Source organism: Pholcus phalangioides, unplaced genomic scaffold (genome assembly GCF_987345545.1).
Source record: "Pholcus phalangioides strain wild (caught in Gottingen) unplaced genomic scaffold, Ppha-v1.0 ptg000008l_1, whole genome shotgun sequence".
NCBI classification, from domain to species: domain Eukaryota; kingdom Metazoa; phylum Arthropoda; class Arachnida; order Araneae; family Pholcidae; genus Pholcus; species Pholcus phalangioides.
The window spans coordinates 44,870,537-44,884,526 of record NW_028301601.1 but is presented as its reverse complement, the minus strand read 5'-3'; the positions used below and the strand labels follow the sequence as shown (position 1 = coordinate 44,884,526).

The following is a 13,990-nucleotide window of genomic DNA, read 5'->3' as shown; positions in this document are numbered from 1 at the left end:
AGAGACAGATACAAGTATTTTCTTGCAAAACAAGATATACAGGAAAAAAAAATTGAAAGGTGAAAAAATGTTTTTTTTTAGAAATGCTTCTAAAACTGAATATTTTCAGATTTTTTTCCCATACGTTAATAACCCTAAAATTTTATAGTTCATTTTTCTATACAGTCATGAACAGCAAATAGATTGTGGGATAGTACTACCTGGCATTTTAATGGCACTGCAATTAAATGAACTAAGTTATTCTGTAACCTACAAGGAGGGAAGAGTTCATATGAAATCCTCCCCAGCATTTCAGGTTACAGTAATAACTGTTGTTTTTGTTGTTGTTGGTTTCTTTTTCTTTTTTGTAATAGCAGCAGCAGCGAAGAGAAGGTGCAACAAGCATAGATAGTTATATTCCGAGAACACCACCCAAGGTAGAGACTAAAATCACCACAAGGATGATCACACAAATCATAATCATGATTTTCTTCTGCAGAAGGAAGAGAAAAAAAAAGTTATTAGATTTATGCAAGCAAAGTATTAAAATATACATTATATTAATGTGAAAAACGTCTAATGTGTGTAAATTTTAATTTTCAATGACTGAAATAAAAAATGCTAGATGTGTTAGATATATGTACATGTATCATTTAACAAGATATATGGGTTAGTGATCTTTTTGCTAATCAACAAAGTAGTGTATTTGTTTTGTGGGTCATAATTTGAAAGTTCAAAATGTCTCATATATTTCTCTAAAGTCCGATTAAATGCACGACATATGCATCATTGCTTTCATGCCAAAATAAGAAAGAAACAATGAGAAGTTGCATTTGAGCCAGATAACAGAGGTTCTATTCAAATTTGTTTTTATTTCCAAATGGTTATTTGGCTGAAGAGGGGAAATGAATAACTCAAATTAATAGCTCATATGAACAAATTTTCAACAAAATACCATAATATCCTAATTATGTGGATATGTAGGTACCCTAGGAGATGGGAGAAGGCACTCTTAGGGTACTAGCTATTTTACCGCACATCAACTGTGGTCATCACCATACAGCAATGTCTAACCAGTGGAGTTGGGTTGGAAATGAAGGTGGCATCTATTCTGTGGTCGCCCCAGGCTCGGTAGGTAAAAAACTTTACTGACGTTTCTGATGTTCTCGCCCGAATTCGAACCCATGGACCTTGATAACGGTAACCTTCATAATGGAAGAAAGGCATCTTCCCACTGCACCACTTGGGCGCAGGGGGTACTATATAGCTGGAAAATTTTCCATAATACAAAATATTGGTGTTCGTTTACAACCTCTTTTCACATGAAAGCTCCCATGACTTCATCACCTTCACACAACAGAGCACCCCCTAAACAACAGCCACATTTTCTTGGAACAAAATGCATCCCATTAAGGTTAATCTCTGAACAAGGATATCAAAATAATAGTCAGTTTTGGACATGAAAATAAAAGAATGATGTATATCATAAGAAAAGTAACCCTCAATATTTGTGCTGAAGGAGTTTTTCATCCTTGAATCCTACGACCATAAAAATATGCATGGGTTCTTTCTATGTCACAGGGAGGGCTTAAGACAAAATTTTCACATGTGCAAGATATAGCTTTCACACCCATCGCTCTTATAAGCAGCATCAGTATAAATGACCACAAAAACTCCCAGCAAGATAAATGTATCAAAATTACAGTCTTCTCTGTGAATCATTCCATTGAATACATTCTCATAATTTTATTTTCACATACAAAACCTTTTTGAGTGGAAACTTCTATAGCAACATAACAGTGAAAGCGACATAAGAATGAATTTCTGTGAGGGAGAAAAAAATCATTAAAAGTAAAACCCTTTCTTTTCATCAAAACCCATTCCATAGAATAACTGATTGGGTGATGAAACAGGTTGTGGTAGTGGTGGGGAGGATGTCAATATGTACACATTTGACCCTTTAAGAAAATAAAGTTGAGTGGGATGGTAATAGCAGCTATGAATCGGGACAGGGAGCAATGAATATTCTAAAGCACATGCACGGAGCAAGCTACTCTCTCTCATGACCTATTGGCGCTATTAATATTTTTAGTATATTTAGGGGGAATGCAAGTTTTGTGACATTACAGTGATGGCTACTATACTTTTTTCTTACTCTCCACTCTTGTACTAGACTTCAGTCCCAATACAAAGCCCCACCCCCATTCTGATTTAGAGCCAACCACACTTATTTCCAGAAATTTTTAGTGAACAAATCGGTCCAACTTGGGATTTACAGCGGGTTCAATTATGATTTTGTATAATACCAAACTTCTATGGGGTGGATGGTGTCTTAGGGTTTAAAGAGTCAATTAGATCGAGTCAAGTTTAGGAAAAATAAGAGGTTAACAAGATCAATCTTATTCAAAATTTAATTTAAAAATTTTAAATTCAATTTTAAATAATTAAAATTAAATTTAATGGAGGTAAATCTAGCCATGTCCAACCTAGAAGTTTCACTTCTATCACGTGAAATTCTCAGTTTTTCCCTCCAAATTTTTTCTGCAATTATTTTTTTTTTACCCTTGACACCCTTGCTACACGTGTAATTTCTTAAATGCAGTCCATGCTCTCTATTTGCTTCAATATCTCAATGAGATGGGAAGCAGGGTGTGTTTGGTCTTCAAAGTCCATGCTCCCGGGCTTTCACAAGTAGTTGCTAATGGTGTGCAAGAGTTTTTATGCAAAATCGATGCATATTCAAAGTCAAATAAATGTCATGCTGCATAGTATGGATTGTTATAGTTTCACATAAAATAAAAAAATTCTCCTCAGAAATACTGAACCTCTCATCATCAACAACCTTCCAAAAAACAGTCACATTTTCTCTGTCCTGTTAGTGGCCAATGTTGGAAGGTTTCACTGTACAAAGATTATTCAAAGTGGTGCAAGAATGCAATTTGAAGGTTACTGGGCAGTGCTAGAAGTCGAATAAAAGTTCACTGAGGCTGAAACCTAGTATAAAAGTTAGGGACCACAGAACTGAATAGTGAGTTTTTGTGTAATGGGAGAAATTTCCTGCGTTATTATGTTGAAATGTAATAAAAATGTAATAAAATAGTTTTTTATTTATTTTTTCATTTTGGGCTTGAAAATAAATAAATAAGATATGTTTAAACTGGAATCACAAGCATTCAACTTTACAAAATACACCTGAATTACCCCTCAATATAATTTAATTTTAAAAATGAGAAAACAAAACAAAATGAAACAAAGGATAATTCTCTTACAAGATCTTAAGTCTTCATTAAAACATTTTGCACAGGTGGTTACATTTCTACAAAGTAGAAGCAACCATTCTCAGTTGAAAGCTCCACAAGAATATGCTATGATGAGGGACAGGATAAGTAGGAACACTATGCCAGCTATAATAAGACATATCTTTTTCTGAAGAAAAATGAACGAACAGAAGATTTAAAACAAAAACCAAAATCGAGCATGCATTAACATAAAACAAATGTTTTCTTTCAGGGATAAATCATAAATGTAACCAAGGATAGCAAAATAAATAAATTTGTTTGAAAATAAAAATAAATTATGTAAACATAAAAGGCTAGTAATTGAGTGAAAAACTTTGACTGCTAAAAAAATGTCATATATAATTTTATAAATATTAAAAATCTCAAATTAATTACAAAGAACCTGTACTGCCAAAATATTCATAAAATTTTGGTTATTTGATCAATTTTACCCATTAAAATTATTTGGTGCACTGGAAGGTAAACTATATTGGATCTTCAGTCCAAAGGTAAGTACATATTTCAAACCATGGCAGATCAAACCAAAGTATATCACATTAGCCACACAGCTTACAGATGTTAATTTAAATTTTAGTGTAATAAACTTTAAAAAAAATATAGTGTTCATTCCTTTAAATTTGCATGCTTAAAATTTTCAATCTTAATTCAGTCAATACATTATCGAAATGAATTGGAAAACAATAGGAGTGTATGGAGTTTTTTTATCAATTAATATGTTAATTTTTCAGATTTCATACATGTATATGAACTTTATAAATTTTAAAAATTCCTGAGTTTTTGAATTTAAAAAAGTTGTCAACATGATTTCAAAACAAAAATACAAACACCAAAATTCTCCAGAGCCACTTTCCTTCTATACGACAACTTACCTTCCTAGCCTTACTCTGATATGCCAGAGCTTTCTTTGTGTCTTGAACAGCAGTTTCCACGTAATCTTTAGCATGCTCACAGTGGTACTCAATCCTGTCTATCATTTCACCCTATTAATACAGATCGCACATCAAGGAAGGAAGGAGAAAGATAATTGGCATTTTTATATTTTACATATAAAAATATTAAAGCTAGTTTTAAATTTGTATTTCACAACAAATTATACTTGAATGAAACTGAAAATGAAGAGAAAAAGTTGTTGATAAAAGTTAATGATAAATAATTATTTATAAATGAGATCTTAATGATCGTTCCACCATTCCTATTGTCATAGGAATAAAAACAAGCTTTGACACCAATCAGAATTTTTAATATATTACCCAAACTAAAATTACAATGCTGCCTAAAGATTAAATATTTAAACAATTAAAGAATCTTTACTGTAGCATATAATAATAATAACTTCTACATATCAAATTCTTATGTGAAACAAAATTTTCACAAGAATGAAGAATAAATTTATGAATTTGATTCCTGTATGTATTACACAATGATAATGTGTATGTGTGTTCAATAATGGCAGGAGGAACAACTTCTAAAACGTTACCTGGCTCTCTACAAGCATAGCCATATCCATAAACATATCATGCAATTCTCTAATACTGGTTTCCAGCTTCATGATGTCAGCATGCCTTGCCTCTATGTCAGCCAGTGTTTGTTTGGCTTGCTGAGTTTCCATTATAATCTATGTAAAATTGGGGAATAAAAAAATATATGTATCAAGTTTCGGTAAAGTAAACCCCACAAACAAATTAAAACTTAATTTTTTTTCTTATTTTATACGAGAAAATTACTCTGTATTGATTCAACAAACTGGCTATCTTAACATAAGGGTTGGTTAAAAAAAAGTTTTTTGGTTTAAACCAGTTTTTTCTTTTCTTTTTGGTTTTTATAGCATTTACATCAAAACAATAAAAATTTTGGAAAATCATTCAAACTTCTAATAATTAATTAAAATAAAATATCTATTAATGCATAATTGACACTATTTCCATATTAATTAATCTATTAATATTTTTTACATTTTAACAAAAACCAACTTATGCAATTTAATTATTTTACAGCTTTACTCAGGGAATTATTTTGTGTTTGAATATTCCCTTAATACAGTCAACACTCAATATAACAACCCCCTTCGTCCCATCAAAAATGGATGTTATATTTGGAGGGTCGTTAAATTGAAAGTAAAATGTATATGATAGTCATTCTATGAAAACATTTGGGACTAATTCTACTGGTCGCTATAACGAGTGTTGACGGTACATGCTATTATTAACCCTATAATAAGTTAAAGAGATGTTTTCTCCAGTTACTTTCAATATGCTTAATTAGGAAGATATTTTGTAAAAACTATGATGAAAACTAGGTAAATATAAGTGTTTAATGAAGCATAATTAATGCAGATGAATTAGAAATGAGGTACAATATACAGGGTGATTATAACTAAAATCCCAATTTCAAAACACTGTAAAATAAGAATCACTGGTCAGAATATGACTTGAAAAGTTGCATGAACATTCCTGAAGCGATGGAATTTTCTTTGGGGGAGGCAGAAATAATACTAAAAAATATAAAATAGACGATACTGTATTCATCCAACATATAAGAAATTTACTAGCAGGAATAGAAAGGACAGCCAGTCAGGACAAAATGATAACTTAATTAAATAGTATCGCATGATTTCATAATTCATGGAAACATCACAAAAATAAGGTCATTTAAAACCAACAACTTACACAAGAAATGTTCAATGTATTGTCCAACATGTTCAGGATATGATGTGGAAGCGCAAAAATGATTGTTCAACAACAGATTAGAGTATATGTCATTGTAATGATGTGGATGTTCTTTCAATTCAGTAATTACTGAACATTAGTAGCTATATTTCTTATTATTAGCCAACGTTCATCACAAGAAAAGTACTATTAGCACTAAAAGTTTTTTTTTTTTTTTGGAATCAAATTCACTGAATTTTTAACTTTTTTGAACTGTAATGTGTTTATCTTATTAGTGTTCACAAAATTGTGATTTCAGATACAAGACAATCATAATTTATAAAATATTCAGATAAATTTTTCAAAAATTTATTTTATTTGCATTTTTTAATATTTTATACAGTTGCAAGGAGAAAAACTACCCTTTTTATTTTTCCACCATTTTTGATTTCATTCACGATTAATGAAATTTGTATATGTGGATAAATATATAAATATTTTTTTCAAAGCAGTGAAAATCGCATATTCTGATTATATGTGGGAAAATATAATACATGTGATATAAATTATTTACAATAATCTAATCTGAATTAGAGAGTTAGCAATTCTGTAGCGAAATGAAAAACCATCATTATCGATATCTCCGGAGTAGGAAAGAAAAACATAGCTTGAATGAAGTGGAATTTCTATAAAAAGGGGGATGAAGATAACCATTATTATTATTATTTTGCTTATCAAAAACGAAAATTGTTGAAAACGTAAACAAAATAATCCTACTATCAAGTTTTCTACTTCATTAGAAGATCAAAAACCCTACGCCACCTTTCATTCAATCAGCATCGAATCTACTCTTGCCAATCTAATGCATGTCAAATACTCACCAACTGAACCGAGTTTCACTTGATATGCACTTGGTAGTGTTTTGAGAATACAGATTTCATGTTGAAACTGAAATGGGTTTCAACTGATTTGCGTTTAAGCATGCTGAGTGGGGAATACAGCTGTTAAAGTTTTTCCCATCTTTTCTGAATCACCCTGCAGATTGAAAATATTTAATGTAGTCATGAAATTTACATACTCCTTGTGTGAATATTGCTGGATTTCCACTTTCTAACATGTCTTCCAATTCATCATTTGTCGTAACCTTTCCGGCTAAAGAGATAAAAGAATATCATGGCTATAAAATTGAGAGTAAAAAAATAGTCAAACTGATTATGAAAATAGATAACAAGTGCTCAAGATCTTAAATGAAAGGGAGAGGAAGACCTAACAATTATAGTTATAAATATGTAATTTTTGTCAAACTCCAAAAAGGGAACCTTCTTGAGTGAATATGAATGATTCCAATAACTAACATTTAACCAATAAAAATTTCGATTTTTAAAGTGAAAAATATTTTTTAAGATGCAGAATAGATAGTCTGACACAATGTTTGAAAACTGCAGTTCAATAATAATTCAAAATCTTAGTACAAGCAAGCATACTTATTTCTAACTGTCGTTGAATTCTTGCCTTGCACCTTTCTCTGTAATCTGTTTGAGTCTTGTTATAATCTGTCATCACTTCAACAAATTTTTGAGATAACATAGAATGCTGCAACGAGAAAAATATCTTTGTTAAAAAAAAATACAAATATTGAAATGTCACATACAGATAAACCTGTCTTCAACAGAATTGCATGGGGCCGAGATTTTTCCCCCTCAAAATAGGTTTCCGCTTAATAAAGGTTTAATTAACATAATGTGTAAAATTATGCAATGATATTGTACGTAATCGAAATAAAGTAAAAACAAATTAATTGAAAATAAAATAAAAAATTTAAAAAGATAAAATAAATAATGTACAAATTGTTTACTCTACAATTACTAAATATTTATAGGTTTTGACAGCATCTGTATAAAACTTCATGCTACACTGGTTTTTTTCAGAAAGGATGACATTTATGTCCTTTTTTGACTTTCTCCAAAATTTTCAATGAGGGTGTTAATATCTGTCATGTCAGATAAAGTTTGTACATCTATATTTGTGTAATCCTCAGCACCAGGGCTATAACTAAGATTTCTATGAGTAAGGTGGGGGCAACATGATTTTATCGTCCCTACCACTTAAAATTTGATGATTTTAAGTGTTTTTGTTCCTACCTAAAATTTGCTGCCTAGGAAGTTTCCCCTTTCTCCTTCCTCTAATTTCAGCCCAGCTGAACACTGCGATCACAGAAAACGGCAAGTATACAATTTTGTAAGTCTAGCATATCATTTTAAAATCCAACCCTTGCACTGATTTCTCTTGTATAAAAGAAAGCTTTTTCAAAAAAAATTGTTGCAATCTCCCCCCCCCCCCTCTAAAGCACCTGCTTTTGTAGAGCATTTTAACATTTTGTGTGACTTTTTAGTCTATTGGTTGTGAAACACTTGAAAAGTTTGTTAAGGTGGTATAACTTTCTTTTTCGTATTAGGCAGGTTCCATTGTAATACAGGTTGTTTTTTTAAATACATATATTTTGGCAGTGAAATCACCAGAGCAATATTTTTTTTATCCTTTGAAGACAGGTTTCCACTTAGCACAGGTTTCATTAAAGACAGATTTTACTGCACTTTAAAATTTCCAACAAACATGTTTTCATTTGTAATTAAAATGTAATAAAATGTTTTAATGCATAAAAGATACAAAAATCGAAGTAATTTTACAAAGGGGAATAATTTGTAAGTGAAAAAATAAACTGAAAGTCTGCAGTTTAACATCAGCCGGTGCAGTAACATTAGTAACTTATCGTTTCCACAGTTTAAAAATTTGTATTGGACAGATACTATTTCAGTCATACCTTTTCACTAGTCTTTAAAATCTCATTCTTTTTAAAAAAAACCCTAATTAATGTTTCAGTTCCGCATAGAAAGGGAAAAACTGTTTCATTTTCTTTGTAAATATTTTAATGTGTATATGGTAATATTACAATAGACCTCCAGTCCCAGTGCTAGATTTGATAGATACTTTTTACAATGTGACATTCAATGGTAAATTAATTAATCTTTTATTATAACACTTAAAAATCAGAACTTATATCATTACTAGGCTCATTTAGTTCCAGGTCAATTAATAATAATGAAAATGGCCTGTGTTTTGCATAAGCCAATATAATAATAAAGAAATATTATTTTTTGTTTCATATACTCTTATTGCACATATAACTGCAGATTCTTACTTGTGTCTTTTTTATCCTGAAATCAGCAGACATCATGCTGGTTGGTTCCTGTTGTTCGATGTTTTGCTCCATAACTGCAAAAATTTATGATAAAACTATAAAACTACTGTTGTTAATAAAAATATTCAAACTAATAAAAAATCTAAATTATTTTCTTTTGTAATGTAGGTTATGTAAATTATTCTATTATAATAATTATTCTTTTATAATAATTTACACAAACATTTTTTTTTTCATCAATTAATGTTACTATCTCCTTTATCAAAAATTTTCAGCATACATACATTGTCCTACTATTGTGGAACATGGTTTATAAGAGTATTGGGATAATTCAAATTGTTATGAACTCTCCTCGAGTCTCCTATCTATGTAATTTAGTTTTAAAATTAACTACTTAGTTTCACTTTTTCCAAATATTTTGGATAATTTCAATTTGGAGGGATCATGATTTCGTTACAACACAAACATGGGTAGTTCCAAAAAATCCTACAAGCAATGCTAGACTTTGCGCGAATTACTAAACAATTAACCCAATGGAAAGAACAAATAAAACTTTCCAATTTTGACTATCATTTTGTTTAGGTAGCATATTTCGTTATTTATATTCGAGCATTGGGCTTAAACAGCAATGGAATTGATTTGATGCCAATCAACAGTTATTATTTATCGTAATCATTATAATTATTTATTACAACTGTACCAGAAACCATGTGCATAAATGTCAGTCTAGTCCTGAATGGGATCCCAGATTATATAGTCCAGGTTTAATCAAGTTTACTAACTCTAATCTATAGAACTACCTACAGAACTATTTGATATTAAAACTTCTCCCTTTGAAAATGTATGTTCAAATTTTTTATTTGCCTTTCTTTATTTACCATTTAGCAACTCTGTTTGACAAAATCACATATGAAATATGTGTGTGCATGCATAAAAACTCACCTTTTAATTTTGCTCTGACTCTGTTGGCAGTTTTTTTAATGTCAGCCATAAGATCCTCCAGTTCCTGTTTTACCTCTGTTTTAAAAAAGAAATTAAAACAATTGCAGCATTACAATAATGTTATAAAAATGAAAAAAAAAAAAAAATCAAATCAAGATAAAAAATAAAAGCAATGCAAGCATTTTGAAGGTAGTTCAGAAAAAAAACTAAAAATAGAAATTGAGTTATTTATGATGGGCAAAAAGAAAGAATTGAAAAAAAAAAAACTACTTTAAATTAGAATTTGAATTGTGTGAATGAATTTATCACAGCTAGCCAACTTATAAAACTGAAAATTTTCTCACTTTCGTCAGTTTGTGGTGCTGATAATATGGCACTGTGTTTCTTTTTGACTTCTTCAACATTGCCTTGAATTTTTTCGATATTCTCCCTGATTTCTTCCACCTGTTGCATTAAAAAAAATCATAATTTTTAAACTTCGGTGCACAAATTAGCTCAAAATAAAAAAAGAATAATGTACTTGAAAACTAATTTTTTTTATATTTTATAAAAAATTTTTAACTATTAAAAGAATTTTTTTCTAATAATGAGAAATATTATTGGCATTAGCCAATCTATGTAATACAGTCTGTACACTTATAACATATCCTGTTTTTGACAATTGCAACTGCGGTTTAAACTGTCATATCAAAAACCTCAAACACTGCTTTTCAATATCACATGTAATGTTCAAAGTCACCATGTTATACAAAGAATGTATACCATATATACTTGTGTATAAGCCGAGTTTTTTGTGGAAAATTTGTTCCCCAAGTGGGAGGGTCGGCTTATACTCGGGTCAGATTTTCATGAGAAAAATCGACCCCGAAATCAGTAGTCATTTTTGTAGCAGTGTCCGAGAAATTTTCATAATTGGTATGACGAACCAGCTTATATCCCCTCCCCTAGGGGGATAGAGTGGGGGCCACGGTTGGTCTGGAGGCATTATTGGTATGGGATATGTTCAAACCTCACAGAACCAATAATGTCAAAGCCAAGGCAAAGAAATTGAAGACATCATTGGTTGGTGGTGGCTAACGTTTATTGCACAGCCTTTAGATGTGAGCATTAGCAAGCCTCCCAAAGACTATTTGAGGAATTTGTGGATCGAATGGATAAGTTCTGATGATAAAGAAACTACAAAAAGTGATGCCTTGAAGAAACTTGACATTGGTCTAGTGTACCAATGGGTACATGAGGAGTGGAATTCTGTTTCCACTAAGTTATCATCTGATCCTTTAAAAAGTGTTGCATCAGCAATGCAATGGACTGAACTGAAGACGATATCCTCTTTGAAAGTGACAATGGCGATGACAGCCCAGATGAAGATAAAAATGAAGATGCCGCACCCCCCTATAATGATCCGATGGATTACCATGAGCTTGGAGACTTAGAAGAAACAGATTAAAAAGTTTGAATCATTTTCTATTGTAAATTTACGTAAGCTATTCATTTTGCATGAAAATATAAGATTTTTTTTTCTCTGAAATGCACAGATTTTTTGGGATCGGCTTATACACAGGTTTTCAATTTATTGCAGTTTTGCGGACATAACCAACAGTATGTGGCTGTGGTCACACATGGTGAGACTGAGTCAACAGGGAGTTAATGGGGGAGGATAGCTGTCCCTTAACAACTGAATTAAGAGACGCTAGGGACCATTCAAGAATAATGTCAGCAGATTTGTAAAGTACCAAAGGATGTTTAGAGGTGTTGCGAGTTCGATACCAGGTTTGCCCTTTCAGAAAACTTTCCTGACACAGGGGTACAACAAAAAAACGACGAGTTGACCGCAGCAAAAAAATTGTTACCGCAGGAAGTCCCCAATTGAGGGATTAGCGCATCAACCTCTCGATGAGTGTAAAAAAAAAAAACCTACCATTCGGAATTGGTGATAAACTGTAGGTCCCTGTCTAATTAGCCCTCGTGTGCAGAAAATGGCAGTGGTGCAACAAAAATGGTCAGCAGATTTGTAACCATTTTTTGAACCTCCCGTCAGCAAAATTTCTTCTCAGCTCTACCTCACACCTCCTAATGCATATTGGGATCAGAGACATATGCAGGGAGGACGTCACGAGCCCTCCTCCCAGACAATCAAAAATTTATTGTTGATGCAAAAAAATATTTAAGAAATTAAGATATTAAAAGAAATCCTTAAAATGTTATTAAGATAAATTTTTGTTTATTTCAGTACTATTTAGATGCTAGGAACTCAAAAATGTTCTTTAAGATTTTTATTAATTTTTCAAATATTGATTTGCATACCTCCAAAATTTGATTTTGCATACGCCTCTGATTAGACTACTACTACTAAACCAAACATGCAACTCATCCACATGCCTCTGTGGAGCTTTTCATGAATTGATACATGTTGGAATGTGCATTTATGTGCAGTGAACCTTGCGTGAAGTTTGTTTCTGTATAATACCTGTTATTTGTAGTGCTGCCATCTGCCATCAATTTTTCTAACTGTGAGTGAATAATTTTACCACTGTAGGCCTGTTGCTCTCAGTGGTGAGACTTTTTAACAAGGAGACTGTCTCACATTAGAGCCTTGAAGTTGGGAACCACAGAAAACCCACTTCAGTCAACCATGACTGTGGTGACAGTGTGGTTTGAACACAAGTCCTCGCAATGCGAGTTCATCATGCGAATGCACAGGGATTATTACATGATAACAGACTGAAAACACTATATTTTTTGTTTGTTTGTTTCAAGTTTATAAATTATGGTTTAAGCATTGGCGGATATACGGGGGGGGGGGGAATTGAGGGCATTGCTCCCCCAGCGTCAAAGGTGGAGTCGACTGATCTATTGTATATAAGTATATATGAATTGACATCATCATCATCGTGCCCCTTCAGATTTCCAAGTCTATCTCCGCCTATGGGTTTAAGTTAAGCATTAATTAAAGGAGTGGTATCAATTGTCATTGCTAGTTAGTATGAAACTAGTTAGTACCCAGCATTAAGCGTTTGTCATCTTCTTCATCATGGTTTCTCTAAATTCCAGAGATGTTGATCAGTCAATAGCAAGATGGGTACTCAAAAACAACCATTTGAGTAATTCCTTTCTATTTAGTTATTGATGCAATGTGATTAATGGAATTATTATGTTAGTGTCTGGTTTTGGCTAGACAATGATTACCAATTTCTTTCCGAGTGCAATGTTGGCCCACACCATGCATGATCAAGGATACAAGAAAGATAAATTCTAGATATTATACCAAGGTGAACTTGAAAAAAAAGTCAGCAAGTCACGGGACACAAACCCAGGCCATCTTGCATACCGGACCAGCATGATACCATCTGCACCACTGGAGACAACCATACACCAAACGATTTCTTCTTTTTTAATATCCCACCCACAAACCAGCTGCAGTCACAACTTTCCATCATACAAGGAAATTGTTTTCAGGAGCAGTAGTTTCATTGCTTATCCTGTGAATCATCCTAGCTTGTTTACTCGCCTACATCATACAGGAGCATAGACAGTAAAGCAATGGGGGGGGGGGGGCAATCCACCACTCACGAAAAATTGTATCATTAATCATTAGCATAAGCGGCAGGACAAAAGTAGACAATTCGTCCTGTTACCATGCACACTTTCAGTGAACCAACCCCTCCCCCCCATTGTATCCGCTTATGAATGGAAGTCCAACAAATCACCCAAGGACAAAGCATGTGATGCACTGAATGGACACAAAATAGTTTAGCCGACCCCCCTTCCCCCATAAGTGAGATAGGACAGAGGAGGATGTCTACTAGAGAATGAGGTCTGTAGAGAACTTATCGATGGGGGGAATTCCCGTAAGTATCTCACACATTGAGGAGGGGAGGTCATCAAAAATCAGCAAATCAGAAACCCCTTCCTAGTATTGATGCTGA

The 13,990-nt window shown here is 32.4% G+C and overlaps 1 protein-coding gene across 2 annotated transcripts in view; it reads right to left on the bottom strand.

Moving 5' to 3' along the window:
• Window positions 1-290: 290 nt before the first annotated feature.
• Syx1A (Syntaxin 1A) overlaps window positions 291-13,990 on the bottom strand; it is a 96,117-nt gene continuing 82,417 nt past the window's right edge. Inside the window, exons 3-10 of one of the 2 annotated variants that reach the window (XM_089234753.1) lie at window positions 10,409-10,508; window positions 10,065-10,139; window positions 9,123-9,196; window positions 7,408-7,516; window positions 7,002-7,075; window positions 4,756-4,893; window positions 4,148-4,258; window positions 291-472 (exon numbers count right to left, since the gene is read on the bottom strand). In XM_089234753.1, the coding sequence (XP_089090879.1) occupies window positions 392-472; window positions 4,148-4,258; window positions 4,756-4,893; window positions 7,002-7,075; window positions 7,408-7,516; window positions 9,123-9,196; window positions 10,065-10,139; window positions 10,409-10,508 (762 nt within the window). In that variant the 3' untranslated portion in view covers window positions 291-391. Of the gene's footprint in view, window positions 473-3,248; window positions 3,406-4,147; window positions 4,259-4,755; window positions 4,894-7,001; window positions 7,076-7,407; window positions 7,517-9,122; window positions 9,197-10,064; window positions 10,140-10,408; window positions 10,509-13,990 lie in introns of those variants that run through there. The other variant, XM_089234751.1, reaches the window with a different exon arrangement.